The 25464-nt window shown below is 41.9% G+C and overlaps 2 protein-coding genes across 5 annotated transcripts in view; one reads left to right on the top strand and one right to left on the bottom strand.

Annotated features, from left to right (window-relative positions):
• Nucleotides 1-1179: 1179 nt before the first annotated feature.
• Nucleotides 1180-25464, top strand: part of LOC127942358 (alpha-2-macroglobulin-like protein 1) — a 34695-nt gene continuing 10410 nt past the window's right edge. Inside the window, exons 1-35 of one of the 4 annotated variants that reach the window (XM_052538071.1) lie at nucleotides 1183-1238; nucleotides 1269-1380; nucleotides 1514-1697; nucleotides 1760-1916; nucleotides 2031-2083; nucleotides 2164-2184; nucleotides 2311-2476; nucleotides 2559-2643; nucleotides 2712-2826; nucleotides 2920-3040; nucleotides 3840-3949; nucleotides 4018-4188; nucleotides 4255-4479; nucleotides 4561-4770; nucleotides 4847-4996; nucleotides 5410-5535; nucleotides 5613-5703; nucleotides 5830-5971; nucleotides 6558-6783; nucleotides 7190-7313; nucleotides 7384-7505; nucleotides 7587-7638; nucleotides 7730-7813; nucleotides 7892-8068; nucleotides 8168-8243; nucleotides 8310-8466; nucleotides 8545-8619; nucleotides 8787-8949; nucleotides 9018-9202; nucleotides 9285-9503; nucleotides 9598-9719; nucleotides 9933-10014; nucleotides 10091-10174; nucleotides 10257-10362; nucleotides 10446-10539. In XM_052538071.1, the coding sequence (XP_052394031.1) occupies nucleotides 1298-1380; nucleotides 1514-1697; nucleotides 1760-1916; nucleotides 2031-2083; nucleotides 2164-2184; nucleotides 2311-2476; nucleotides 2559-2643; nucleotides 2712-2826; nucleotides 2920-3040; nucleotides 3840-3949; nucleotides 4018-4188; nucleotides 4255-4479; nucleotides 4561-4770; nucleotides 4847-4996; nucleotides 5410-5535; nucleotides 5613-5703; nucleotides 5830-5971; nucleotides 6558-6783; nucleotides 7190-7313; nucleotides 7384-7505; nucleotides 7587-7638; nucleotides 7730-7813; nucleotides 7892-8068; nucleotides 8168-8243; nucleotides 8310-8466; nucleotides 8545-8619; nucleotides 8787-8949; nucleotides 9018-9202; nucleotides 9285-9503; nucleotides 9598-9719; nucleotides 9933-10014; nucleotides 10091-10174; nucleotides 10257-10362; nucleotides 10446-10486 (4305 nt within the window). In that variant the 5' untranslated portion in view covers nucleotides 1183-1238; nucleotides 1269-1297 and the 3' untranslated portion in view covers nucleotides 10487-10539. Of the gene's footprint in view, nucleotides 1381-1513; nucleotides 1698-1759; nucleotides 1917-2030; nucleotides 2084-2163; nucleotides 2185-2310; nucleotides 2477-2558; nucleotides 2644-2711; nucleotides 2827-2919; nucleotides 3041-3839; nucleotides 3950-4017; nucleotides 4189-4254; nucleotides 4480-4560; nucleotides 4771-4846; nucleotides 4997-5409; nucleotides 5536-5612; nucleotides 5704-5829; nucleotides 5972-6557; nucleotides 6784-7189; nucleotides 7314-7383; nucleotides 7506-7586; nucleotides 7639-7729; nucleotides 7814-7891; nucleotides 8069-8167; nucleotides 8244-8309; nucleotides 8467-8544; nucleotides 8620-8786; nucleotides 8950-9017; nucleotides 9203-9284; nucleotides 9504-9597; nucleotides 9720-9932; nucleotides 10015-10090; nucleotides 10175-10256; nucleotides 10363-10445; nucleotides 10540-25464 lie in introns of those variants that run through there. The other 3 variants (XM_052538064.1, XM_052538086.1, XM_052538079.1) reach the window with 3 other exon arrangements.
• Nucleotides 21972-25464, bottom strand: part of LOC127942379 (alpha-2-macroglobulin-P) — a 57482-nt gene continuing 53989 nt past the window's right edge. Inside the window, exons 27-30 of the mRNA XM_052538095.1 lie at nucleotides 22756-22918; nucleotides 22503-22687; nucleotides 22212-22430; nucleotides 21972-22112 (exon numbers count right to left, since the gene is read on the bottom strand). Coding sequence (XP_052394055.1) covers nucleotides 21987-22112; nucleotides 22212-22430; nucleotides 22503-22687; nucleotides 22756-22918 — 693 coding nt within the window. The 3' untranslated portion in view covers nucleotides 21972-21986. The remainder of the gene's footprint in view (nucleotides 22113-22211; nucleotides 22431-22502; nucleotides 22688-22755; nucleotides 22919-25464) is intronic.

The following is a 25464-nucleotide window of genomic DNA, read 5'->3' as shown; positions in this document are numbered from 1 at the left end:
CCTGGAGGTGATCAGTTTGTGGCACTGCTGAGGTGGTCTGGAAGCCCAGGTTTCTTTGACAGTGGTCTTCAGCTCATCTGCATTGTTTGGTCTCTTGTTTCTCATCATCAGAAATCAGAAAATCAGAAATCCGAAAGAGCTTTATTGCCAAGTATGCTTGCGCATACAAGGAATTTGTTTTAGTGACATAGGCTTCCAGTACACAGAGACAACAACACACAGACAAAAAAAATAATAATAATAATTTGGCAAATAAATAAGTGTATAAACAATTGTGCTATAAATGATAATGTAATAGGATTGAATAAGATGCAGGGATGTACTAGGATGGAGGGGTAACAAATATGTATGAGGATATTGCACATTTTTTTTGCATAAGCATTAGTAGGGAACATTTAACTGTTCATGAGGTAGATTGCCTGGGGGAAGAAACTGTTCTTGTGCCTTGCTGTTCTTGTATTTGCGGCTCTGAGGCGCTGGCCAGATGGCAAAAGTTCAAAGATGAGGTGACTTGGATGTGAGGGATCCAGAGTGATTTTCTGAGCCCTTTTCCTCACTCTGGATGTATACAGTTCTTGAAGGGTGGGTAGAGGAGCACCAATAATCCTTTCGGCAGTCCGAACAGTTCTCTGTAGTCTTCTGATGTCTGATTTTGTTGCTGAACCAAACCAGACAGTTATTGAAGTACACAGCACAGACTCAATGACGGCTGAGTAGAACTGTTTCAGCAGCTCCTGTGGCAGGTTAAACTTCCTCAGCTGGCGAAGGAAGTACAACCTTTGTTGGGCCTTTTTCAATTATAAAAAAAGATAAAGGATAAATTAAATTAATGTTAAAGTAGAAATCAGTTCACTTAATAATAAAATTGACTGTTTCACTTCCACTTTAAGGGAATATTTGTGTTGTTTATTATAATTTTTGAGAGCACACCCCTAGTATTTGATGATTTGTAAATTGTATTTTAAAAGTAAACAATCAAAACAATGTTTTCAATCGGCTGTAAAAGGCATTTGATGCATGTTTGGCCAGTTCTTGTACTGAAATACAGTTTTGACCAGCAGGCGTCAACAGCATGACAGTGAATCATTTTGCAAATTAACTGGTTCAATCAGTCAATCAGCTAATAAATGAATTCCTCCAATTAAGTGTGTTTAAATATCGCTGCCAACAGTGCAGCTGATTGAGAGTGACTGTGGAGTTTGTTAAAGGTTTGCAGTGTTTTTGAAAATCAAATCAAATCAAATCAAATCAAATCAAAACAAATCAAAACAAATCTAGTCTTGGCTGATCGCTCTTCATGGCTGTGAAGGAGTTATGTGTTTGGAAAGGGCTCGTTTTAGTCCTTTTTCTCTTTGCTGTTGGTGGACAGAGATCAGGACCGTGAGTAAATGGGGTTTGAAATGAATAATAAAGTGTCTTCTGACTTTCTCAGTTTACGTGTCTATGGAACCTATCTCTTATATATTTACATGCATGTGTTCTGATATGACTTGGAGTGTGTTTGTTTCCACAGATCCTTCTTGGTGATGTTTTCTGCAGTGATCGAGTCTGGCTCTAATGCCAAATTGTGTGCAAGTCTTCTGAAACCCAATGAGAGTCTTGCAATGAACATCTTTCTGGTTGATGACCAGAACCAGACAACACCGCTTGCGCAGCAGAGTTCTTCAACCGTGTTTCACCGTTGTTTTAGTTTCCAGGTCTGTCTCAGTGTGGCACATGCAGTGTTTTTTCTTTCCTGTATTAAAGTGTTTCTCTACAGGCTCCTCAAGTAGATGGAGAATTAGTGCAGAAAGTGAGGGTGGTTCTTCAAGGGAGATTCTTCAAAATGACCGAAGAGAGGAAAGTCATGTTCAGAAGTTACCTGCCTCTGACCTTCATCCAAACCGACAAACCCATCTACAACCCAGGACAAATGGGTGAGCTACAAATGACCTTTGTATTAATATTAGAAGTGATCAGAACTTGTGTAATGGACTTTGAACACCTTCAAGTGCATTATGTAATCCAAGTGAGCTGTTTCTCTTCTGCAGTGAACTTCAGGGTTCTGACCATGGATGCTAAATTTGTTCCTCTTGATCAAATGGTAAAGCCTGAGCTGCTTCTGGTCTTCCAGGATTTTTTTTTTTTAATAGAAGTTGCCTAATGTTATGTTTGTCTTTACAGTACAGTCTAGTGGTGGTGGAGGTGAGAACTTGTTCTGGATCAAGTCTTTGGATAGATACAACACTGGTTCACCTCTACATGTTCTTTGTGGTTTTACTGTTCTTTCTTGGGCTTGCATCATATTCCAAGCTTTTTCCCTCCAAATAGGACAATAATAAGAACCGGATCGGTCAGTGGACAAATGTTTCCTCAACTGGGTGGATATTGCAGCTTTCTCACCAGTTAAACCCTGAGGCTCAGGTTGGGATGTATGCTCTGAGGGCTTTTATTGGTGACCGTATGATTTCTCAGGATTTTGAGGTGAAAAAGTATGGTAAGTTACCACACATGATGTGCAGTGGGTAGTCTTGATGACTGACTGGGGTCCTAATTTAAAGCCTTGGTTTCTGGTTTAGTTTTACCCAAGTTTGATGTCACCTTGACCACACCACCGACGTACAGTGTGGGAGATGAGGGACTGAAAGTTGAGGCTTGTGCCAAGTAAGTGTGAGCTCTTATATTCTTGACTTTTTGGTTGGTTATCTTATTCCTTAACCCTCTACCCCCAGATACACATTTGGGCAACCTGTACCTGGTCAAGCGTTGGTGGAAGTATGTCGTGAGCCGTTCCCGTTTTCTGTGGTACCTGGTGTGTCTCGTGTGTGTCTTAACAAAACCGCTATGGTAGGAGACCACTGTGCAGAGCAGGGTTTTTTTTTTTTTTTTTTTTCTGCAAGTCTACACCTGAATCTTACCACCTCTTTGTTCTGCTACCAGATGAACAACACCGGATGTGCTTCCCTTACTATCAGTACGTCAGAGTTTTTCACCACCAAATTTGAAGAGCAACTGCAAAATTCCTTCCTTGTTAACGTGAACGTCACTGAAGAGGGAACGGGTGAGAACCTGGCTGATTTGAACAATTTTAATTTTTTTGGTGGGGGGTTGCAGATCTAGTCTCAGTATGGCAGCAGTGGAAGAATGTGAACCAACTACTTAATGGCATTAGCACCCAAAAGGTTGGGGATGAGGTGAGAGAATTAAGACCAGATGGGCAGAATCACACTGATAGAAGTGCTATCTGACACCGTCCACTTTAGTTCTCAGCACTTCCAGCACTTGATCCGCGCTCTAATATACATAGCAGTCCAAGTGTCTTGTGTAATGGCTTAGATTTAAGTGACCGTGACTGGGTGGATAAACTGAACATGTCAATATTGCATGCCTACCGTCTTGAAGGGACCGCATTCCTATCTATCCCCATCGTCATAACCAACAAAACATGTTAAATAAAGTACTCCTACTTGATCTGAAAAAGGAGTTTTATTTGTAATGCTCCTGTATTTGTCTTATTCTGCTTTTCAGATATAAAGCTGCTGCATTTTCACTACTGTCAAAGGGATAGTTCACCCAAAAAGGAAAACGGTCATTCGAGTTTTTGAAAATGCAGTCCTTGATTCAAATTTGAGCTAAATTGACTTGGCCTGAAGAGAATGACTTGAGACAAATGTTGGCAGCTACAGCTTGACTAAAAGTTGATTAATGCAGTGACTTAATCCCATTAGTCCTACAAGTCTTATGGGGTTGACAGACTTAATCTTAGCCTTTCTGGATGAAAAGGCCTGGTCTCAAATCCCTGTCAACTAACACTGACTTGAACATTTCTTATTTGGTGCCTTTTTTTTTATTTCTCCAAGGTGTAATGATGTCAAAATCCACAACCGTCTTCATTACGTTTGAAGTTGGCAAGGTCTCGTTTTCGGACCTCCCAGGTTTCTTTAACTATGGATCAATCCTTAATGGGAAGGTGAATAAAGCTTCAGCTCTTCGACCGTCCTCATTGGTTCCCTTTCCTAACCTTTTCTGTCCCAACAGATCTCTGCATCTTATTTCAATGGGACTCCAATAGCAAGGAAGGCAGTCTATCTCCTGGATGTTAGCCAATGGCCCAACAAACTGCTGCTGAATCTGACTACGAACCTGAACGGAGTGGCTTCTTTCTCCCTCAACACAGCTGATTTCCCTAAAGCTGGTCTGAATCTGATGGTACGAAAGGGTTTTCTCTATAAACTGACTTCTGTAAGAAGCTAATTCTATTAACTCGTTCCTCAGGCAAGTGCAACATCACAGGATTTTTATGATTCTAAATCGCCCTACTTCACTACGGAAACGAGGAATGTGCCGCTTTTCCAAACCGCTACAGACTACCCAACGTTTAGTGAACTGACTATAGGGACGCTTGAGCAGCCGCTAAAATGTGGTGCCAAGTATCCAGTGACAATCAAATATTCTTTTGTTGGAGAGACTGGTGACTACAGTGCCGACATCGTCTATATGGTGAGTGGATGCTGGTTTTGATGACTGCACTTGTTGGTTCTCTTTTTGGCACCTCTTATGCCCCAGTCTGTCTCTTGTCAGGTCTTGTCCAAAGGAGTGATCGTCCTGCATGGATTTCAGACGGTTCAAGTGAGGGCCCTGAATGCACCAAGTGGCACAGTGTCGTTCCAGCTGTCTGTCAGTGTCGATATGGCTCCAGTAGTGCAGATTCTGGCCTTCTGTGTTCTGCCCAGTGAGAATGTGGTTGCTGCTACTGCAGCTCTTGACACTGAAATGTGTTTCCAAAACCAGGTGTGTGGACATATAGCACCTCTACTCTGTGGGTTGTGGCAGCATGTCCTTCAGCTTGAGCTTGTTCTTGTTCCAGGTGTCTCTGCAGTTTTCTCCCCCTACAGCTGTTCCTGGTGAGGGAAATGTTTTGACCGTGTCTGCTCAAGCAGGATCCCTGTGTGGCCTCAGTGCTGTTGATCAGAGTGTTCGGATCATGGAGCCAGGAAGACGTCTGACTGCTGAAGCGGTATCCATGTGCATTTCATTAGTCTTGTCATACTTTATTTTGACATCCAGGTTTTGCAGCTGGATCAATTAGACAAACCAAAGCAATTGTTGCAAGCAACCTAATATTTGTCAAACTACCACATCTACAGTCAAAGGCTTTTTCTCCTGTGCGATTTGGTGGTTTAACTTAGCAATAGCTGCTAATCCAGATGAGACTTATTTTATATTTCCCAAGTGATCTTGCGTATTTGCCTGGTATTTCACCAATGTGCCATGGGTTTTATCCTGCAGGTGTTAATCCCTTATCCATAGACCGGTCTCTAGTTTTTAAAAACTAGACCAACACTGCGGTTTGCTACAATACTTGTGTATCTTAAACTGCTCCGTGAGGTGGGTTTGACCTGACCCTTCTCTCCCCTTCCATGTTTTTAGGTGTTCAACCTGCTCCCAGTACGATCTCAATCCTATTATCCGTTTCCTGTTGAGGATGAACAGGAGTGCCTGAATGTTCGACCCCGTCGAGCTGTTCCTACAGACCAAGCTTATGACGCTTTCCAGGTTGGAAATTGTTTGCAGTCATTCAGCCACTTACTGACTGATTCTTCAAATGCATCTTTATGCTTGTCTTTTGACAGAGTGTGGGGATGAAGCTTGCAACAAATCTGCAGGTCAGAGAACCTAACTGCCTGACCTACAGAGGCCTGAATTACTATCGCAACTTTGGCTGTAGGTGTCTTCGGGTGTTTTCCTATATAGGACAGCCTGGTGCATGGCCCTTATTTATCTAATGTGTATATTGAATTTGACGAGACCCAATTGTTTGTTGCAGTCCTGGCTTTTTTTTTCTTTCAGTCCCTGGTCCTGTAGCCTTTCAAATGGCTTCTCTATCAAAGGACTTTGGAGGTGGGGGTGCTGGAGGTGATGTTGGTTCTTCTGATGTGACTGTCCGGACTTATTTTCCGGAAACCTGGATCTGGCAGCTCTCTCAAGTGGGGTCAGTGAAGAATCTTGTTTCAGCAAAATGACTCCCCATCACCAGAGCCTGTCTACCCACACAGCTTTTTGTGGTTTGGCCACTTGTTCACACACACATGCAATATCTGGTCCCAAATGGAACCTTAAACTACTGCCAAGGTGAAGATTTACAGATTGTCCAGTTTCACTGGTTGGACAGCATTGCTGGTTTAAGTGCACTTATTTCCTTTGGCCAGTTACAGACTTGCCCCATGTAAACTGGCTTTAGGGTCAGGCTTTATGCCACCTGCTAGGTTTTCTTCACTGTGTCAGTCTCTGCGTTTTCATGTGGATTTAACTTTAAATGGAGGATAAATCAATGTACATGTGGACTAGGCTTTAAGCAGGTGTCAAACTGTTAAGTTCCAAACACTGCCCCAACACATGCCATGTAGGCTTCAATTGAGCCTGTAGGACTTGTTCTGCTGAATTGTTTTGGTTGAATCTGAACTCTGCTGGGCTGTGGCCCCCCAGGAATGAGTCTGACCATGATCTAAAGCCACTTGGGCTCCACTTACCCCTCCTGGCCCATGTTAATTAATAAATGTATATTGTGTGCTTTTCAGAAACACTGGATCCACAAGAGTTAATCTGATGGTTCCTGACACCATCACCACATGGGAGACTGAGGCATTCTGTGTGTCCTCCAAAGGCTTTGGCTTGGCTCCTCCTGTTCAGCTGACGGTCTTCCAACCCTTCTTCCTGGAGCTCTCCCTGCCTTACTCCATCATCCGCGGAGAGTCTTTTGAGCTGAAGGCCACGGTCTTCAACTATCTGTCCAAGTGCATCATGGTCCGTATTCATTAATGTTGTGTGGGGTGTTTTTTTTTTTTTTTTTTTTTTTTTTTTTTCCTCCTTGTGTGTGGAGGCTTCATATCACCTTGCTTTGAACTTTTCATGTTTAGCTGTAGCCTGTTGTAACTGTCAGAAAAGGCAATTTAAAACTGGGCCACCTTCCACTAGTATTGCACTGTCAAAATTAAGCTGTATCAAGTGCCAGAATTTCAGTACATGATTGTGACTGTCATGGACTGACCACCACACTACATATGAAGACTTCAGTAGACTGTCCCTGTCAGGCCTAAGCTAGCTAAGTTAACCGTGCAAGAACTCCATCTTAGAAATGATGTCAATCTCACCCCTAAATGAAACTGGAGAGACCTCTTTACTGTGTACTAATAATACTGTTTATTGGCAGGTTAAAGTGACTCCAGGGTCTTCCTCTGACTTCAGTCTTCGACCTTTTAATGATCCGTATTCATCCTGTCTCTGTGCCAATGGGAGAAAGACCTTTAAATGGATTCTCTCCGCATCGGTCCTTGGTCTGTTTTCATGGCTTGTCTTCTAAATTGAGGAGTATGAGATGTTGCTCACTTCCCGTCTGTATTATAGGATCTGTAAATGTGACTGTCAGTGCTCAGGCTGATCAATCCCAGGTTCGATGTGGCACTGAAGTTGTGACCGTGCCAACAAGAGGACGCATTGACATTGTTACTGAAAGTCTACTTGTTCTAGTAAGTGTTAACCGTCTTTCTGGAGTTTGATCATGGAGCTCATGCAGTTTTACTGATTTGGTGCACTTCTGCTCTTTATAGCCTGAAGGAGTTGAAAGGATCTTCGCCCAGAGTTGGTTATTTTGTCCAAAGGGTTTGTTTGCACTCCGTGACTTTCTAAATGCATTCTTGCTCTACCAGCAAACTGTAGGGCTCTCTGCTGATCTGTTCGGTTTTGTCCACAGGGAGTGTCCTTTCAGAAGATGTGTCTCTGACATTTCCAGCAAATGTGGTTCTGGGATCTGCCAAATGCTCTGTTTCAGTCCTTGGTAAACTTTCCCTTTAATGAATCGGAAAATTTCAGCAAAATGACTGGTTTCAGGCGGCATTGTTTTCCTTTTTCTTAGGGGACATAATGGGTCGTGCACTAAATAATCTTGATGGCTTGCTACAGATGCCATCTGGCTGTGGAGAACAAAATATGATAATTCTTGCTCCCAATATCTACATCCTGCAGTACCTGGAAGGCACTGCGCAGCTCACCCAAACCATCCGACAGACTGCCACTGGTTACCTTCAGAGCGGTACAGATGACCGAATCCTACAAGTCCTACTCCTCGGAGTTCATTTGGGATAATGTGAATCCTGACCAAGGTTTTTTTTTTTTTTTTTGACTTGAACAGGATACCAAGGACAGCTAAACTACAGGCACAGTGATGGTTCATACAGCACATTTGGCTACGATGCTTCCAATACATGGTGCGTTTCAATCTTTTCCTTTTGTGCATCATTGAATTGGGTTGTAATGCAACTCTTCATGGCCAGGTTGACCACCTTCGTCATGAGGTCTTTCGGCCTAGCAAGGCGTTTCATCTTCATTGATCCCAGTGTCCTCCAGAGTGCACAGGATTGGTTGATCAGCAAGCAGGGTTCAGATGGCTGTTTCATGCAAGAGGGAACCCTGTACCATATTGACATGAAGGTGCATGTTTCTTTAAATGTGGTGTAACTGATCTGAAGTCTACGTCGGACCTAAAGCGTCATGCTGCTCCATTTTTAGGGTGGTGTTGGTGATAATGTGACCATGACTGGCTACGTTGTTGCATCACTCCTTGAAATGGGCGTCCTTGTCACGGTAAAACATGCCTGCCAGTTGTTTATACAAGCTCCTTGACCTTCCAGTTGTGTAGTCTCCAGGAATTACTGGACCCCTCAACATTGCATGTTTTCCCTGTCTTAAATGGCCTCCAGAGACTTTGTTTGGAACCACTGGTGTAGTGACACTTTCTGCTTTGCTTTCAGGATCCGGTCATCACCAATGCTCTGTCTTGCTTGAGGCCTGTCGTTGGGAAGCTGGGAAACACTTACACGACGGCTCTGCTTGCCTACACCTTCAGTCTGGCTGGAGAGACCAGCACTCGCGCTCGGCTTTTAACTGCCTTGAAGAACATTGCCATTTCTGAAGGTGAGGTTCACTAGTCTCTTGACGTTCAGGTTCTTTGGCATCAACTTTCTGTCCTCTCTCGTCCTAAGGCAACAAGCTCCACTGGTCTCAGACGTCATCTGGTGACACTCTGGCGGTGGAGATCAGCTCGTATGTGCTGCTAGCGGTTCTCTCTGTACAGCCTCTCACGACCACTGATCTGAGCTATGCTAACCGCATTGTCAACTGGCTTGTGGCCCAGCAGAACCCTTATGGAGGCTTTTCCTCCACCCAGGTGAGACCGCACACCAAACAGGAGAACAAATGATGTCTGAGGGTTTTTTTTTTTTTTTCTTAAATCTCCTGTTTATTTTTAGGACACTGTGGTGGCTCTTCATGCTCTGTCTCTGTTCGCCACTAAAGTGTTCAGCCTGGAGGGCTCCAGCACTGTTACTTTACAGTCCTCTGTGGCAGGAGAGGTGTATAACTTTGATGTGAATCGAGACAACCGGCTGCTGTATCAGGAGAAGCGGCTGAAGAACATTCCTGGCAGATATAGTGTTCAAGCCAAGGGCTCCACCTGTGTGTCTGTGCAGGTTCGTAAACTTCACATGCTTAACTTCTATGCTTGTCCCTGTTCGGTCATAGTGTAGGTGTTTATTAGTGTGGGTGGGTTTTTATTATCCCCAGGTTGCATGTTTCTACAACGTCCCAACACCCATTCGAGTTTCCAGTACACTTAGTGTTGAAGTGAAGGTGGCAAGAGACTGCAGAGTGCGTGGATCTGATCTCCTGCTGAACATCACTGTGACGTAAGAACCACTTAAATTGTCTGACCACTTCACAAAGCCAGTCCAAATGTAGTTATCCCCTTTAGCCCCTAATAAAGTATACGGTTGGAATAGCTGCACAAATGCAACTTGTGCCAACTCTGAGCAACCTTGAGCTGTTGTTTTTCTCGATGTGCCAAATTGCAGTGCTTGACTTATTTTTTTTTTTTTTAATCAAATTCTTCACTCCTTCAGATACAATGGTGCAAAACCAACTACGAACATGGTTATTGTGGACATTAAACTCCTGTCAGGTTTCACAGCAGATACATCACTGGTTCGTATGTTTTAAGATGACTTGTAACATCGCAAGATGTTTGAAGCTGCTACAGTTAATGGACTTTCTTTCTCAGCTTGGATCCCCACCAGATTCATTTGCTCCACTAGTGCAGCGGGTTGATGCTGGAGATGACCATGTGCTGGTGTATCTGAAAGGGGTGAGATGTGCACAGGGTAGCTTCTCTATCTAATCCTCCTTCATGTGTGCTTATGTGCTTCTCCATCCCTCCCGTCTCGCAGGTTGCTAAGGGTGTCCCCATGACCTACAGGCTACAACTGAAACAGGGTCTTGCAGTGCAGGATCTCAAGCCAGCAGTCGTTGAGGTGTATGACTACTATAAGCCAAGTAGGTGTTCAATGGTTTATGCTTTTTGGCTGAATTCCTGGTTGAACATGCCTGTCAAGCTGACTTGCTGTTTTCACTTTCAGGTGACTCATTTGAGACCACATACGTGCCTCCCTGTCTGTGATTTGTGCTTAATTTCTGGCTATAGGATGTATGAAATAAAACTCCTTTAATCCAGTCCTTGTCACTTTCTTTCATACAAAGCTGACTAATTTGCATAAACCAGGGTTTGTTTACAGCTGGTAACCTTTAAAAAGCAAACTGGCAAATGTGGAAGCTTTTTCAGTGTTGTGGCCCTAGACCCTTTCTCTAGTGACCTGTTAAATACAACATCCTGTCTCAGACCAGCTTCGGTGATCAGACTAAGGCAGTGGTCCCCTGCATGTTTTGGAAGTCTTTAGTTAACACCTGATTCAGAGGTCACCTTGTTAGATCTGAGCTACTTGCATGGACTGTTTGGTCCCTATGATTCCTGTGGTGTTCAATTCTCACTACTGCCCTAGCAAGGAAGTCATTTGAAGTTTACATCACTTTGGGAACACTTCACCGATTTGCTGCAGGGTCTCTTCACACAGACAGAACTTGGTGAAGTGATATTTTGTCTCATACAGTCATGCCACTCTGAATAGAACATGCATGTGAAATGTGCATATTGGGGTGCGATTGACTGGAATTGGTAACCTTTTGTAACATGTAAAGAGTAGGGGTGTATCCCTGAAGTCCTGGCCAAATTCCCTCCACCTGACTCTTGCCAATCATGGCTTCTCAATGCCCATTCATTGAATTGGCTCTCCCTCCACTCCACCTATGGCTGCGATCACATCCAGGTGAATGCTGCACACTGGTGGTGGTTGAGCAGTTGGTTAAGTTTTCCCGTTGGACTTGCTTCAGGTGTGGGGATCTACACAGGCAGGCACACAAGATAGCTGCATGACGTTCACACAACACCCAGGATCACATGTTCTGAAAAGTCACATGACCAATTAGGAAGTAAGTGTCTGTTGGTTGCAAGGCAGATTCTCTTTGTGTTGGTGCTGGACACGGTGCGTGTTGGGGGTCATGGTAGAGTACGAGTAATCACTGCCATTTTAATACTTTGTTTTATCAGGGTAATTTCTAGAAGTACGTGTCTACTCTTCATGGAGGACACGGGCTTCTGCATGGAGTTTTAAAATTTGTTATCCCATTGTGACTTGAGCTGCTGGGCTGCATCGGTAAATGCCTTAATATGCACATTTGTCATTGAGTGTTTTATATCTGCATTGGAACATGTTTTAAAATACTTTTGTCTGTCTGTAGCAACGGAATGTTCACCTTTTGTCTTATGTCAATGAGCTGTGGGACAGTTGAGCATACTGAAAAGTAGGCCTATATTTTCTAGCCATGTTTGAGTTGACTATGCTGTTTAATGAGGCTGGCAACTAACAAGATTTGTTCCAAAAAGGGACCAGGCTAGTCACTTCTATTTTTCTTTTTCTTTTATGGTTTGTTTGATTTGTGTAATGTGATTTTTGCTTCTGGGCCTAACACCCATGTGCACTACTTGTAGTAGCATTGTTCCTTAACTTCTGGTGCCATCAATGTTGGTGGTTCTCCTCTCTAATTATGTCTTCCGCTTGGGCTATCCCTGTACAAGGCCGGATCCACACTGATGCTTTGCCCCTTCTTGCCAAGGGACCACATTGTTACAGACATTGGTTTGGGGTTTATTTATAAGCATAACACGGTGTGAGATTTTTGTCGTGGTGTCTGAAGATCTTGAACGTGTGGTGCTTGCTGTGTTGCATGCTGCTTCTGGAGCTAGGTTGCGGTCTCCTCTTGTTTCTTTTTGTCTCACCAGGGTCCTCCTGAGCAGGGGTTTCTCATTGGCTGATCCGACCTTCCTAGACTGAGGAGAATCCACCAATTGAATAGCAGTATAAGATTCCATTTTAATAACTTTTTTTCCCACTTTTTGTACTAAATTGTAATAAACTTGAAATACATGTATATATCTGCCCCTTTTCAACTGTCCCTTTGTGGGGAAATAGAGTTAGCTACACTACATTAAGGGAAGATTTGTGGGTCCTCCTGCCCATCATCAGGGGGTGGTGTACTCAGACCGTAAAGATTTACTGCTTGATGGGTACCACACAGGTTTAACTTTAGGATTTGAGTTATGATGTTGCTGTTACATTAAACATTTTGACTTTTGTGACCATAACAGACCACAACAGTAGTGCATTTAGTTCAACAATTTTAGAGACGTGTGACATCCCAACACTGTTGTTTCAGGTGTTCAACATGTTCCCGCATGACACCAAATCACCGCTAAAGCATTGTCGTCTACTTTCCGATCACTCCCGCTGCACACTGACCTGTCCGTGCAGTGTCAATGCAGAATGAACAAGCCGAAACGAACAATGAGCAATGGTGGGCATTGCATTGCTATTGATGTTAATGGCTTTGTAAATCTACATCAGCATACACAAATTTGTACGTGTTAGTGTCGCTATTTCAAAAATGGTTTAAAGCTGGTGCATTGTGTCTCGAAAGACATGGAACATGAACTAGGCTCTTGGTCCGAGCCAGCACAAAACTGCCTTGGTGGAAAAGGGGTATGTGAGGTGTTACTCGTTAAAGGACTGCACGGTAATGGTTATACCTGGTAACCACAATTGTTGTAATTTTGATTTTTGATATTTGCATTTCATCTGAACTTTCATGTAAGTACAAATAAACAGAATGACATTTCACATGTATGGTTTATTTTACCATCTAGTTTCCTGGTAATATTAAGTCAAATTATATAAATAAGTTAACGCTATATTATTAAAACCAGCTTTTTGCAAAAGCAAAATACAATTCCAAATAACTCCAAATCCAAATTTTTACTTTCTTTATTAAAACAACAAAAACTTTGTATTGTTACAAAGGTTGTGTCTATTCAACAACATTAAAGAGAAAAGCTCAGATTGAGGGGGGATTTGATTGCTTGGTGCCTAGCAACCACGACCATGAAAGCTTGTGGAGGCTGTTATTTATGATTAACTGAGAGGCAAACATAATCAATTAAAACACAATTTAGCATGTATCCTTACTCAATCCTGTCTGTACTGCTGGGTCTGTAAATGTGATGATGCAAGTGTCAACAAGAGGATGCACTGATACAGTTCCTAGTTATTCCACTAATTCCAAAATTCCAATAGTCTATTTTTCTATCAAAGGGGTTATGATATTGCAGAAAATAACATTAGTATGTGTATGGTGTAATGTTTATGCAGTTTAAAGTAAAAAAAAAAAAACAATATTTTTCCACATACTATACAATATTGTTGCTCCCCTATGCCGCGCCTTTCTGAAACGCGTTCTGAAAAGCGAGGTGTGCTCTGATAGGCCAGCTACATGCATCAAGTGTGTTGTGATTGGCTGAGTACCTCAAGTTTATGACGGAAATGTTACACCCCTTGGCATACTATAATGCTTTGTCCCGGCCACAGTGACAGGACAAAAACATAAAAAGCCATTATAAATGAGGCATTTGTTGCATCTAGTGGGGACATAATTACTGATTATAATGACTTTCTTTTTATGTGTTACGTTGCATCGTGCCGTGTAAACAAAGCTATGTCTGCATTTGTCATCAGAGAAATGACAAACAACATGTGCTACTCTACACTGCTCAAAACTCATGTTTGAAACATCAGTGGCAAATCCTTTAAATATTTAGAAGTACTTACAGTCTGTGAGTCAGAACAGTCGGTATGTGGTCTAATCTTTTAGGATCAGGAAATTGTCCTCTATAAAATGTACTGCACACATCTGAATATTTGGGTTGAACTGTTCTGGAACAGTGTTGTAAAAACAGCTTAACCACTGATTTCTAGTTATGCCCTCTTTTGGAAGGCCAAACTAAGTATTTTCGCTTTCGCAATGAAACCGCACCTTCACAACATGGTGGCAGCAACCATTAATGTTGTGCCTTCTTTGTGTGAATGTTTAGGCGCCGTTATGCAAACCTTCTCACATCATTACATAGACATGTGGGGCATGTTCAAAAGAGGCGTTTTAGGAGGACATGGACAAGTATTAACTTTTGATAATATCTCTTTGGGTTTGAGACTAATATTTGCACTTTAGGGATCTTATCTATTCACGAACAGCTTGTAATACTCCAAAGAGAAGGGAACGCTTTACATCTCATTAGTAAATCTATGGGCTACTATACACAAGCCATCCACAATATTGGAAAGGTCAACTTGAGGTCATTCACCACAAGGAATATTCAACTGGCATTGTCACCTGTGAAAGGTTTCTCTTTTTTAATCAAGAATTTAAATCCCTGCCATTTTTACAATAATCTGTTGCGCAGAACTGTAGCATCTTTTAGTAAATGACTAAGTTGACTGTTGTTAAGATTGCAGGTGTGTCTCTATGCTTGGAGCGGTTGAATGAGGCATTTACTGAATCAGACTATAGAAATGTATTGGACCAAATTTATTTTGCACACTTGATTGAAAGGTCCCGTTTTTCACGCTTTTTTTGAAGCTTTGATTGTCTTTACAGTGTGCAATATAACGTGTTCATGTTTCGCGTTTAAAAAAACTAGTGGTGGACATAGATTATTTTTTTTAATCTATCACTGTGATCATGAAATTAATCTAGATTAATCTAGATTAAATTGGCTCATTCAAATTCTGCCGACTGCATTCAGAATATGTGTGTTACCCAAATAAAATTGACAAACAGTAAGTCTTTGAGAAGGGGTTTATCAAGCTAGATGGTGCATTAGAAAAGGGGCTCACCTCCTGTTTCCAAAATGCATCACAAAGTGCTTGAAAAAGCTGTAAACTAATTCCACATTTCAAAAGGTGCAAACAACCTTATGCCTGTTTCTCACATACTCCGTCTTCAGTGTTTACGTTCCAGTTGCGTTCCAGGAGCATTGCGTCTGCACAGAGCTCGTTACATATAGTGGAAAAGAAAAACGGCCAGCTCCAAATCTCTCTGGATCTAAGAGATCTAAATAAAGCCATCCAGAGAGAGCACTTTAAGTTACCCACTCGAGAGGAAATCATGTCACAATTTGCAGGGGCAAAATGGTTCAGCAAGTTGGACGCTTCTACAGGATTCTGGCAGGTGAAGCTGGACGAGGTGTCATCAAGACTCTGCACTTTTAACACCCCTGAAGGCAGATACAGGTTCCTGAGGTTACCATACGGCATACTCTCAGCTCCAGAGGTATATCAAAAACCCATTAGAATGATCTACGAGCACATAAAAGGTGTGGAAACAATGATGGACGACATCATAGTCTATGGCGCAACCAAAGAGGAGCATGACACCACACTTCTAGAGGTACTTGAAGTGACTCGTAAAGTCAATCTGAAGCTCAACAAAGAGAAATGTGAATTTGGAATGAAATCACTAACCTTTCTAGATGTCATCTCGGAGGAGCGCATAAAGCCTGACCCTAAGAAAACAACTGCAATTGAAAACATGGAGAGACCACAAAACAAAGATGATGTTAGATGCTTTCTTGGCATGGTTACATACCTGGCAAAATAGTCTACTGGAACAAAAAAACAAATGGATGTGGTCACATGAACAAGAAACCTGCTGGAAAACCTTGAAATAAATTCTGATAGCAGAACCTGTGCTAAAGTTCTATGATCCAGAAAGACGCATAAGAATTTCAGCCGATGCATCACAGTACGGTGTGGGAGCTGTGTTACTCCAGCAGTATGATGATGTTTGGCAGCCAGTGGCTTATGCGTCCAGAGCGCTATCTGCTACAGAAACAAGATACGTGCAAATAGAGAAAGAATTGCTAGCCATTACATATGCATGTGAGAGGTTCCATCAATTTGTATATGGACAAGCATTCACTGTAGAGACTGACCATAAACCACTGGTTCCCATTATGGCCAAGTCACTGAATGATTGTCCCCTTAGAATACAGAGAATGGTCATCAGGCTACAAAAATATGATGCAAATTTGATTTACACACCGGGCAAGTACATGTTTGCAGCGGACACACGGTCTCGTGCCGTAGATAGTCAAGAGGAAACAGAAACCTGTGCTACAGAAATCAAAGCTTACGTGGACATGATTGTAGCCTCGCTCCCAGTGTCTGCAGACAGGACTGACCAGATCAAACAGGAGACGGAGAAAGATGAAACAATGAAAGAAATGAAGGTGGCTATTCAGGAAGGATGGCCAGAAGAAAAAAAAGACTTGTTAGAATTAGGGATTACTGGGCCTGCAGATCAGAGCTTACGGTTGTAAATGGAATAATCTTCAAAGGCTGTAAATTTGTCATCCCAGCAAGCCTAAGGAAAGAAATGCTAAAAAAAAATCCATGAAGGGCACCTCGGAGAAGAAAAGTGCAAAAGGAGAGCTAGGGAAGTGATGTACTGGCCCAGGATTAATCTGGACATTTCGCAGTTGACAGCTGCATGCAAGCTTTGTTTAACCTTCAGGCCCAGACAGCAGGCAGAGCCTCTTCTTCCACATCTTGTAACAAGTAGGCCTTACTACAAGGTTGGAGCAGATTTATTTGACTGTGATGGGAAGAGTCACATTGTAGTAACAGATTACTGCTCTTATTATCCAGAGGTGGCCACACTGCACTCCACTGCTAGCAAAGCAGTCATTGCCTTCATGAAGTCCACGTTTACTTGCTATGGTGTCCCCTGTGTAGTCTTTACAGACAACGGACCTCAGTTTTGTAGTGAATTTAAGAAGTTTTCAGAGGAATGGGGTTTTCGCCATGATACATTCAGTCCAAATTACCCCAGATCAAATGGACTGGCAGAGAATGCCGTGAAAATAGTGAAAGGACTCATGCGCAAGGCACAAGCTGGTAATGAAGACTTTCGTAGAAGTCTCATGATTTACAGAAGTGCACCACTGGAGAATGGGTTGTCCCCAGCACAGATGCTCATGGGTAGAAGAATTCGAACAAATTTGCCCATTAGAGAGGATCTTCTGGACACTCCACACACTAGTCAAGTGAAAAGCTTTAAGCTGAAACAAAAAAATCAAACAAAAGAGGTTGTATGATAGAAAAGCGAAACCACTGACAGCCCTGAAACCGGGAGACACCGTCAAAATAAGGAACCACAATACAGGTATGTGGTCTCAAAAGGGCAAAGTGGAAAAACAAGTGGCTCCAAGGTCTTATGAGATTTTGACGGATGGCGGAACAACACTGCGACGGAACAGAATTTATTTATGTCCTAAGCAAAGCTCTGAGTCGATTACAGAGAATGGACAGGTTGCAGAGACAGTACCAGAGACAATGAAGAAACAATAATAATAATAATACATTTTATTTATATTGCGCTTTTCTTATACCCAAAGCGCTACAAGTACAGTACAAAAGTAAATACATTAAAAATACATTAAAAAATAAAAAGTAAACAACAAGAAGTATAATAGAATATACATCGAGTGTCACCAATTAGGACACAGACATCTTAAAAAGATGGGTTTTTAAACTGTTTCTTGAAACTTGTTAGTGTTGGTGCATTCCACAACCTGGGGGCGGACACAGAGAAGGCTCTTTCACCCATCATTTTCAGTCTGCAAGAAGGCTGTTTAAGTATAAGGGAGTTGGCAGAACGGAGAGATCGAGAGGGCATATATAATGTTATTAAATCACATATATATGATGGTGCAATTCCACGTACAGCTTTATACGTTAAGATACGAGTTTTAAAATCAATACGGTCATGGACCGGGAACCAATGCAGGTTCCGAAGCACCCCAGAGATATGCTGACGAAAAGGAGTATGTTTAAGAACACAAGCAGCTGAATTCTGTATATGTTGCAGGCGCTTAATAGATTTTGCTGGTAGCCCAAGATAAAGAGCATTACAATAATCAAGCCTAGAGGTCACAAGTGCATGGACAAGGCTTTCTGCATCAGGTAATGAAAGAAAGGACCTGATCCTAGCAATATTCCTTAGATGGAAAAATGCCGATTTTGAAATGCTCTTGAAATATGTGCTTCAAGTGTCAAGTGAGAATCAAAAATTACTCCAAGGTTGCGTACTTGTGGTGATGCAGACAGTACATTGTTTTCAATCTCCAAATTACATTTTTTACCATTACAGGTAGCTGCAGGGGTACCAACTAAAAGAACCTCGGACTTTGTACCATTTAATTTAAGAAAATTTTGGTACATCCATAATTTTATTTCCTGGAGACAGTCAGAAAGGGTTTCTGATACACCTGTGATAGTTTTTGTGCTAATATAAATCTGTGTATCATCAGCATAGAAGTGGTACCCGAGACCATACTTTCTGATAATCTGCCCTAAAGGAAGCATGTAAATATTAAAAAGTATCGGGCCAAGGACAGACCCCTGAGGAACACCATGACACACCTGTCCAACATTAGATTTATTATTTTCTAAAATAACAAACTGGGTACGATCAGTCAGGTAAGATTTAAACCACTCCAACACTGTTCCAGAAATACCAAGCCAGGTCTCGAGTCTCTCAAGCAGTATAGAGTGACACACCGTGTCGAAGGCTGCACTCAAATCTAAGAGCACCAAGATAGTAAGGACACCAGAGTCAGCAGAGACGAGGAGATTGTGCATAACTCGGACCAAGGCAGTCTCAGTACTATGTCCAGAACGAAACCCAGATTGAAAAGGTTCTAAAAGCTTGTTCATGGACAAGTGTGAATGAAGTTGTGACACAACAACACGTTCCAAAACCTTCCCCAAAAAAGGAAGATAAGATATTGGCCTGTAATTAGACAGATCAGACACATCACACATAGGCTTTTTAAGAACTGGTGTGATGGAGGCAACCTTAAGGGCTTGAGGAACAAGTCCAGTGGTAATAGAAGTATTAACAATGTTCAAAATGAGAGGACTGATAGCTGGCAGACACTCTTTGAGAACATGAGTTGGAATAGGATCCAAGGTACAGGTAGAGGAACTAATAATTACAGTAGAGTCATAACTAATTTGGAAATGTAATCAATGGTGACCGTTTTAAAACTAGAGAACCAAGTAGACTCACAATTTAAAGGCTGAATCTCCGGAGGTGCACTGAGAGAGGCACAAGTAATAGACAGATAAATATTATCAATTTTTTCAGCAAAAAATTTCAAAAACTTATTGCACTGCTGCACAGTGGAACAAATAAGTGAATTGGAAGGTTTAAGAAGTTTGTTGATTACTTTAAACATCTTATTTGGATTAGCAGTACCATCATTAATGATTTGAGAGTAGTATTCAGTTCTTGCTATTTTGAGGGCATCGCTGTACTGAACCAATTGCTCATCATACATAAGTTTATGGACAGTGAGCCCTGATTTTTTTTAATTGTCATTCCAACTGCCTATTTTTTGCTTTAAGAGCCCTGAGCTCAGTAGTAAACCAGGGTGATGATTTCAAAAATGAAACGACACGTTTGTTCTTGGGGGCCAGCACATCTAGAGTTGATGATAAAATTGAATTATAATGATCAACAGTATTTCCTGCAGAACTGTTATTTATCATACATGAAAATTGATTAAGATTTATATTTTTAAGATTCCTAAAACTAATAACCCTCTTTTGTAGTTTTTGCAGAGAAACAGATAAGTTAAAACTCAAGAGCTTATGGTCACTAATACACAAATCTTTACCTTCAAGCTGATTTATATCAGCACCAGCTGTACTTACTAAATCCAGTGTATGACCTTTTCTATGAGTTGGAAATTTGACATGCTGTATCAGGTTAAAACAGTCTAGAATCTCCATCAAATTAGCAGTATGATTACAACTAGGATTGTCAACATGAATGTTAATAACTCCAATAAGAGTCATAGATGGACAAAGGGGATTCACAAATGCAATTAGCTCTGTGAGTTCATCAAAGAACAGAGGGTTACTCTTCGGTGGCCGATAGATGAACAAGATCAGAACAAGAGAAGCACCGCCAATTTTAAAAACAATACTCTCAAACGATAAAACAGAAGGAACAACAATTTCAGTTACAGAGACATCAGAACTGTACACAACAGCAAGGCCACCGCCTTTTCCAGTTGCTCTGGATTTGTCAATATATCTATATCCCGGTGGAGTACATTGTTGGTCCCAAGTTTCAGAAATACAGAAGACATCAAGTTTTTTGTCCAAGATGATGTCATAGAGTAAATCAGACTTTTGTTTAAAGAGCGTACATTGAGATGGGCAAACCTGATGGAATCAGGGCATACTTTATCAGAGTATGTTGTAGACACTTGTTGTGGATAACATAAGTTCGCAGGGCAAATGTTTTGTTTAATATCAGTACATGCGAGACGGGAACATAAGACCTTAATGTCAGTCCCTGTGAAGTTAAAATTCCGCTGTGAACCCCTATGAACATATTTAGAAGAAGGTGACGTAGAAGGTGAAGTGATCGTAAAGTTTCACGAACACGTATATTGAGCACCAACTGGTGTTTCTGTGAAAGCAGTTCAGGCAGAGAGTACCTTATCATAGTGTGGTCCGGGTGTTCGAGGATCCGCTCTCCACAGAGCCCAGTCACTGGCAAAATACAGATGACAGCAGATAACAGACAGATCCACATAGCAATGTCAAAATAAGGACAAAGATGTTGTGATGAACCTAAAATCAGAGACTGCTACACAGGACACCGTTTGATCTAGTCTATAGTCTAAATCCAAAAGCGTTGTAATAAAACAGATCTTCTGAAGCACGGTTACACGAGCAGGGTGAGCACACAGGAGTGAAAAATCCAGGCACTGCGTGAGTGTGTCCGATCCCAGTCAGGAATGTGGTAGCACAACCAAAGGATGGAATCCAACAATAACGTATAATAATAAATAAATAAACAATGAAAAATAAAAAACAATTAAAATTGCAGAGTGGAGAAGCGGCAACCAAACATGCCAGAGTTGTCTCCACCGGAAGTCAAACAGTGATAATGTTGTGCTCTGCTTTAATTGGCTCATTTCAGTGGCTCACACAACAAATACCAAAAAGAAACGTTAAACCTCCTGAAAGACTGATTGAAGTTATGTGAAGTGTTGAGTTGCAAGGGACTTTAGTTTCTATGGTAAAAAAGGGAATAGGTAGTAAAATCAGTTAGTGATTCAAAGTTATCGCATTTGAATATTGTTGTTACTGTTGATTAGACTCACTATGCAATATCAAAGCAATTTCATTTCTTATATATATATATATATATATATTTTTTTTTTTTTTTTCTCTCTTTAGGGTAGAGATGTGTTGTTATGCATGGGTGCTTTAAAGAGGTGTGTCCAGGAAAAGGTAAAAGGTGAGGAAATAAAGATGGTTGACACGGCTAAAGGATGACTGTGTTCGGGTCTGTCTGTAAAGTATAAACACAACAGCCTCCACAAGTTCGTAGTTGGTTTTGCACCATTGTACTACCTAAGAGAAAAGTTAACTTAGCAATTGGGTGCAACTAAAAAAATGGCTTCATGCTGCTCAGAGGTGGGATTAAAAAAGAAAAGAAAAATCATATGAATTAACATTGGGGGCAGAGGTGGGAGAGAACTACATTCAGACTGGCTTTTATGTGACACGGTTACAGAATTGAGTAAGCACAGTGGAGTCTTGGCTCAGCTGTGTAAAGAGTTAAGGGTCAAACAGGACACAAAGTGGTTCTTACGTCACAGTAATGTTCAGCATGAGATCAGCTCCAAGCACTCTGCAGTCTCTTGCCACCTTCACTTCAACACCAAGTGTACTGGAAACTTTAATGGGTGTCGGGATGTTGTAGAAACACGCAACCTGGTGTAGTACTGTACATTAAAATAGAGAAATAAACCCACAAGTGACAAGAACTGGGACAAGCATAGAGGTAGAAGTCAAGTAGATGAAGTTTACGACCTGCACAGACACACAGGTGGAGCCTTTGGCTTGAACACTATATCTGCCAGAAACATTCTTCAGCCGCTTCTCCTGATACAGCAGCCGGTTGTCCCGATTCACATCAAAGTTATACACCTCTCCTGCCTTAGAGGACTGTAAAGTAACAGTGCTGGAGCCCTCCAGGCTGAACATTTTAGCTGCGAACAGAGACAGAGCATGAAGAGCCACCACAGTGTCCTAAAAATAAAAACCAGATTTAAAAAAAAGCCTCAGACATCATTTGTGCTCATGTTTGGTGTGCGGTCTCACCTGGGTGGAGGAAAAGCCTCCATAAGGATTCTGCTGGGCCACAAGCCAGTTGACAATGCGGTTAGCATAGCTCAGATCAGTGGTCGTGAGAGGCTGTACAGAGAGAACCGCTAGCAGCACATATGAGCTGATCTCCACCGCCAGAGTGTCACCAGATGACGTCTGAGACCAGTGGAGCTTGTTGCCTTAGGACGAGAGAGGACAGAAAGTTGATGCCAAAGAACCTGAACATCAAGAGACTAGTGAACCTCACCTTCAGAAATGGCAATGTTCTTCAAGGCAGTTAAAAGCCGAGCTCGAGTGCTGGTCTCTCCAGCCAGACTGAAGGTGTAGGCAAGCAGAGCCGTCGTGTAAGTGTTTCCTAGCTTCCCAACGACAGGCCTCAAGCAAGACAGAGCATTGGTGATGACCGGATTCTGAAAGCAAAGGAAATTTTAGACTACATTACCAGAAGGACCTTGTATAACTACTGGCAGGCATGTTTTTACCGTGGCAAGGACACCTAGCTCAAGCAGTGATGCAACGATGTAGCCCGTCATGGTCACATTATCACCAACACCACCCTAAAATGAAACAGCATGATGATTAAGGCCAGCCTCAGACTTCAGATCAGTTACAGCACATTTAAAGATGTCAACCTGGCTATGAAAAAAAAAGCCACATTAAAAAGTCCCGATTCAATGCACAATAAAAGAACAGTATGAAACGCACCATGTATTGGATGCATCGTAGCCAAATGTGCTGTATGAACCATCACTGTGCCTGTAGTTTAGCTGTCCTTGGTATCCTGTTCAAGTAAAAAAAAAACCTTTCACATTTCACATTACACCAAATGAACTCCGAGGTGTAGGACTTGTAGGATTCGGTCATCTGTACCGCTCTGAAGGTAACCAGTGGCAGTCTGTCGGATGGTTGGGGTGAGCTGCGCAGTGCCTTCCAGGTACTACAAGATGTAGATATTGGGAGCAAGAGTTATCATATTTTGTTCTCCACAGCCAGATGGCATCTGTAGCAAGCCATCAAGATTATTTAGTGCACGACCCATTATGTCCCCTAAGAAAAGTAAGAAAAACGGACAAACCAAAAAACCCTTAGAAAACAAAAGTTAATTTGCTCAACATCTCCGGGTCCATTCCCCCTTAATGAAGTGCCTTACCAAGGACTGAAACAGAGTATTTGGCAGATCCCTGGATCACATTTGTTGGAAGCTTCAGAGACACATCTTCTGAAAGGACGCTCCCTATGGACCAAAAAGGAACAGATCAGCGCAGAGCACTAGGTTACACCAGTTTTACACACTCTGTCTGCAGAGCACTTGCAGCCCGTGTGGGTTACGTATACAGTGCAGAAGCCAGACTCATGCTTTCATATAGGACTCATTTGTAGTATGCTACTGATCCATGGCTGTATATTACAAAACTTATCCATTTTTGATTAAAAAAAAAAAAAAAAAATCCGTCTCACATTTAGTTTAAACTCAAACACCACATTCATTGGATTTAACACCAAGTTGCAAAACACTTCAACACCATACAGCCTACTTTTTAACGTTAAAGCCAAATGTTTTCAAATAAACTCACCACTGACAAGATCAACTCGTGCCCTCTTTTGCATTTAAATCTTTATTTTAAACAATCCCATGAGTCTTGAACGGTTTCTCTACCACCACAAGTGAATCTTATGTTGCCTCATTTAAAAAGTGCACTTTTCCTTCATTTTAAATCTAGCCCAAAAGCTTGTTACTTCAATTTGTGAAATTGGTCTCGATACATGCTCATTTTACCATGAACAATGTGTTGCCACTTTCACTTATTTTGCTGTGCTGCATACTCCTGGAATGCACAGATAGACTGCAACCATGTAAAGTGAGAACGTTTTAATCCATTAACCTCTTTGTACTCAAACCCAAAACACTACATAGCAGACAGTGCTCACATTGATTTCAGTGTCTGCCGTCTCACTAAATGAGGACAGAAACACATGACAAAAGTCTCCAAAACTGCTCTGAGAGTCCAACTGAAAAGTATGAACATGTACAGCACTCAATACTTAGTTGTGGCTCCTCTTGCCTGAATTACTGCAGCAATGCGGCGTGGCATGGAGTCGATCAGTCTGTGGCACTGCTCAGGTGTTATGAGAGACCAGGTGTCTCTTATAGTGGCCTTCAGCTCTTCTGCATTCTTGGGTCTGACATATCGCATCTTCCTCTTCACAATACCCCATATATTTTCTATAGATGGGTTAAGGTCAGGCGAGTTTGCTGGCCAATTAAGAACAGGGATACCATGGTCCTTAAACCAGGTACTGGTAGCTTTGGCACTGTGTGCAGGTGCCAAGTCCTTTTGGAAAATGAAATCTGCATCTCCATAAAGTAGGTTAGCAGCAGGAAGCATGAAGTGCTCTAAAACCTCCTGGCATTCGGTTGCATTGACCTAAGACCTCAGAAAACACAGTGGACCAGATGACATGGCACCCCAAACCATCACTGACTGTGGAAACTTTACACTGGACCTCAAGCAACATGGATTGTGTGCCTCTCCTCTCTTCCTCCAGACTCTGGGACCCTGATTTCCAAACGAAATGTTAAATTTACTTTCATCAGAGAACATAACTTTGGACCACTCAGCAGCAGTCCAGTCCTTTTTGTCTTTAGACGCTTCTGATGCTGTCTGTTGTTCAAGATTGGATTGAGACAAGGAATGCAACAGCTGAAGCCCATGTCTTGCATACGTCTGTGTGTAGTGGTTCTTAAAGCACTGAGTCCAGCTGCAGTCCACTCTTTGTGAATCTCCACCACATTTTTAATGGGTTTTGTTTCACAATCCTCTCCAGGTCAATGTTCGTCTTTTGGACAACTCTCAAGTCAGTAGTCTTCCCCATGATTGTGTAGCATACAGATCTAGACTGAAAGACCATTTAAAGGGTTTGCAGGTGTTTTGAGTTAATTAACTGATTAGAGTGT

Source organism: Carassius gibelio, chromosome A3 (assembly GCF_023724105.1).
Source record: "Carassius gibelio isolate Cgi1373 ecotype wild population from Czech Republic chromosome A3, carGib1.2-hapl.c, whole genome shotgun sequence".
Classification (NCBI taxonomy): Eukaryota; Metazoa; Chordata; class Actinopteri; order Cypriniformes; family Cyprinidae; genus Carassius; species Carassius gibelio.
This window is presented reverse-complemented; position numbering and strand designations above follow the sequence as displayed.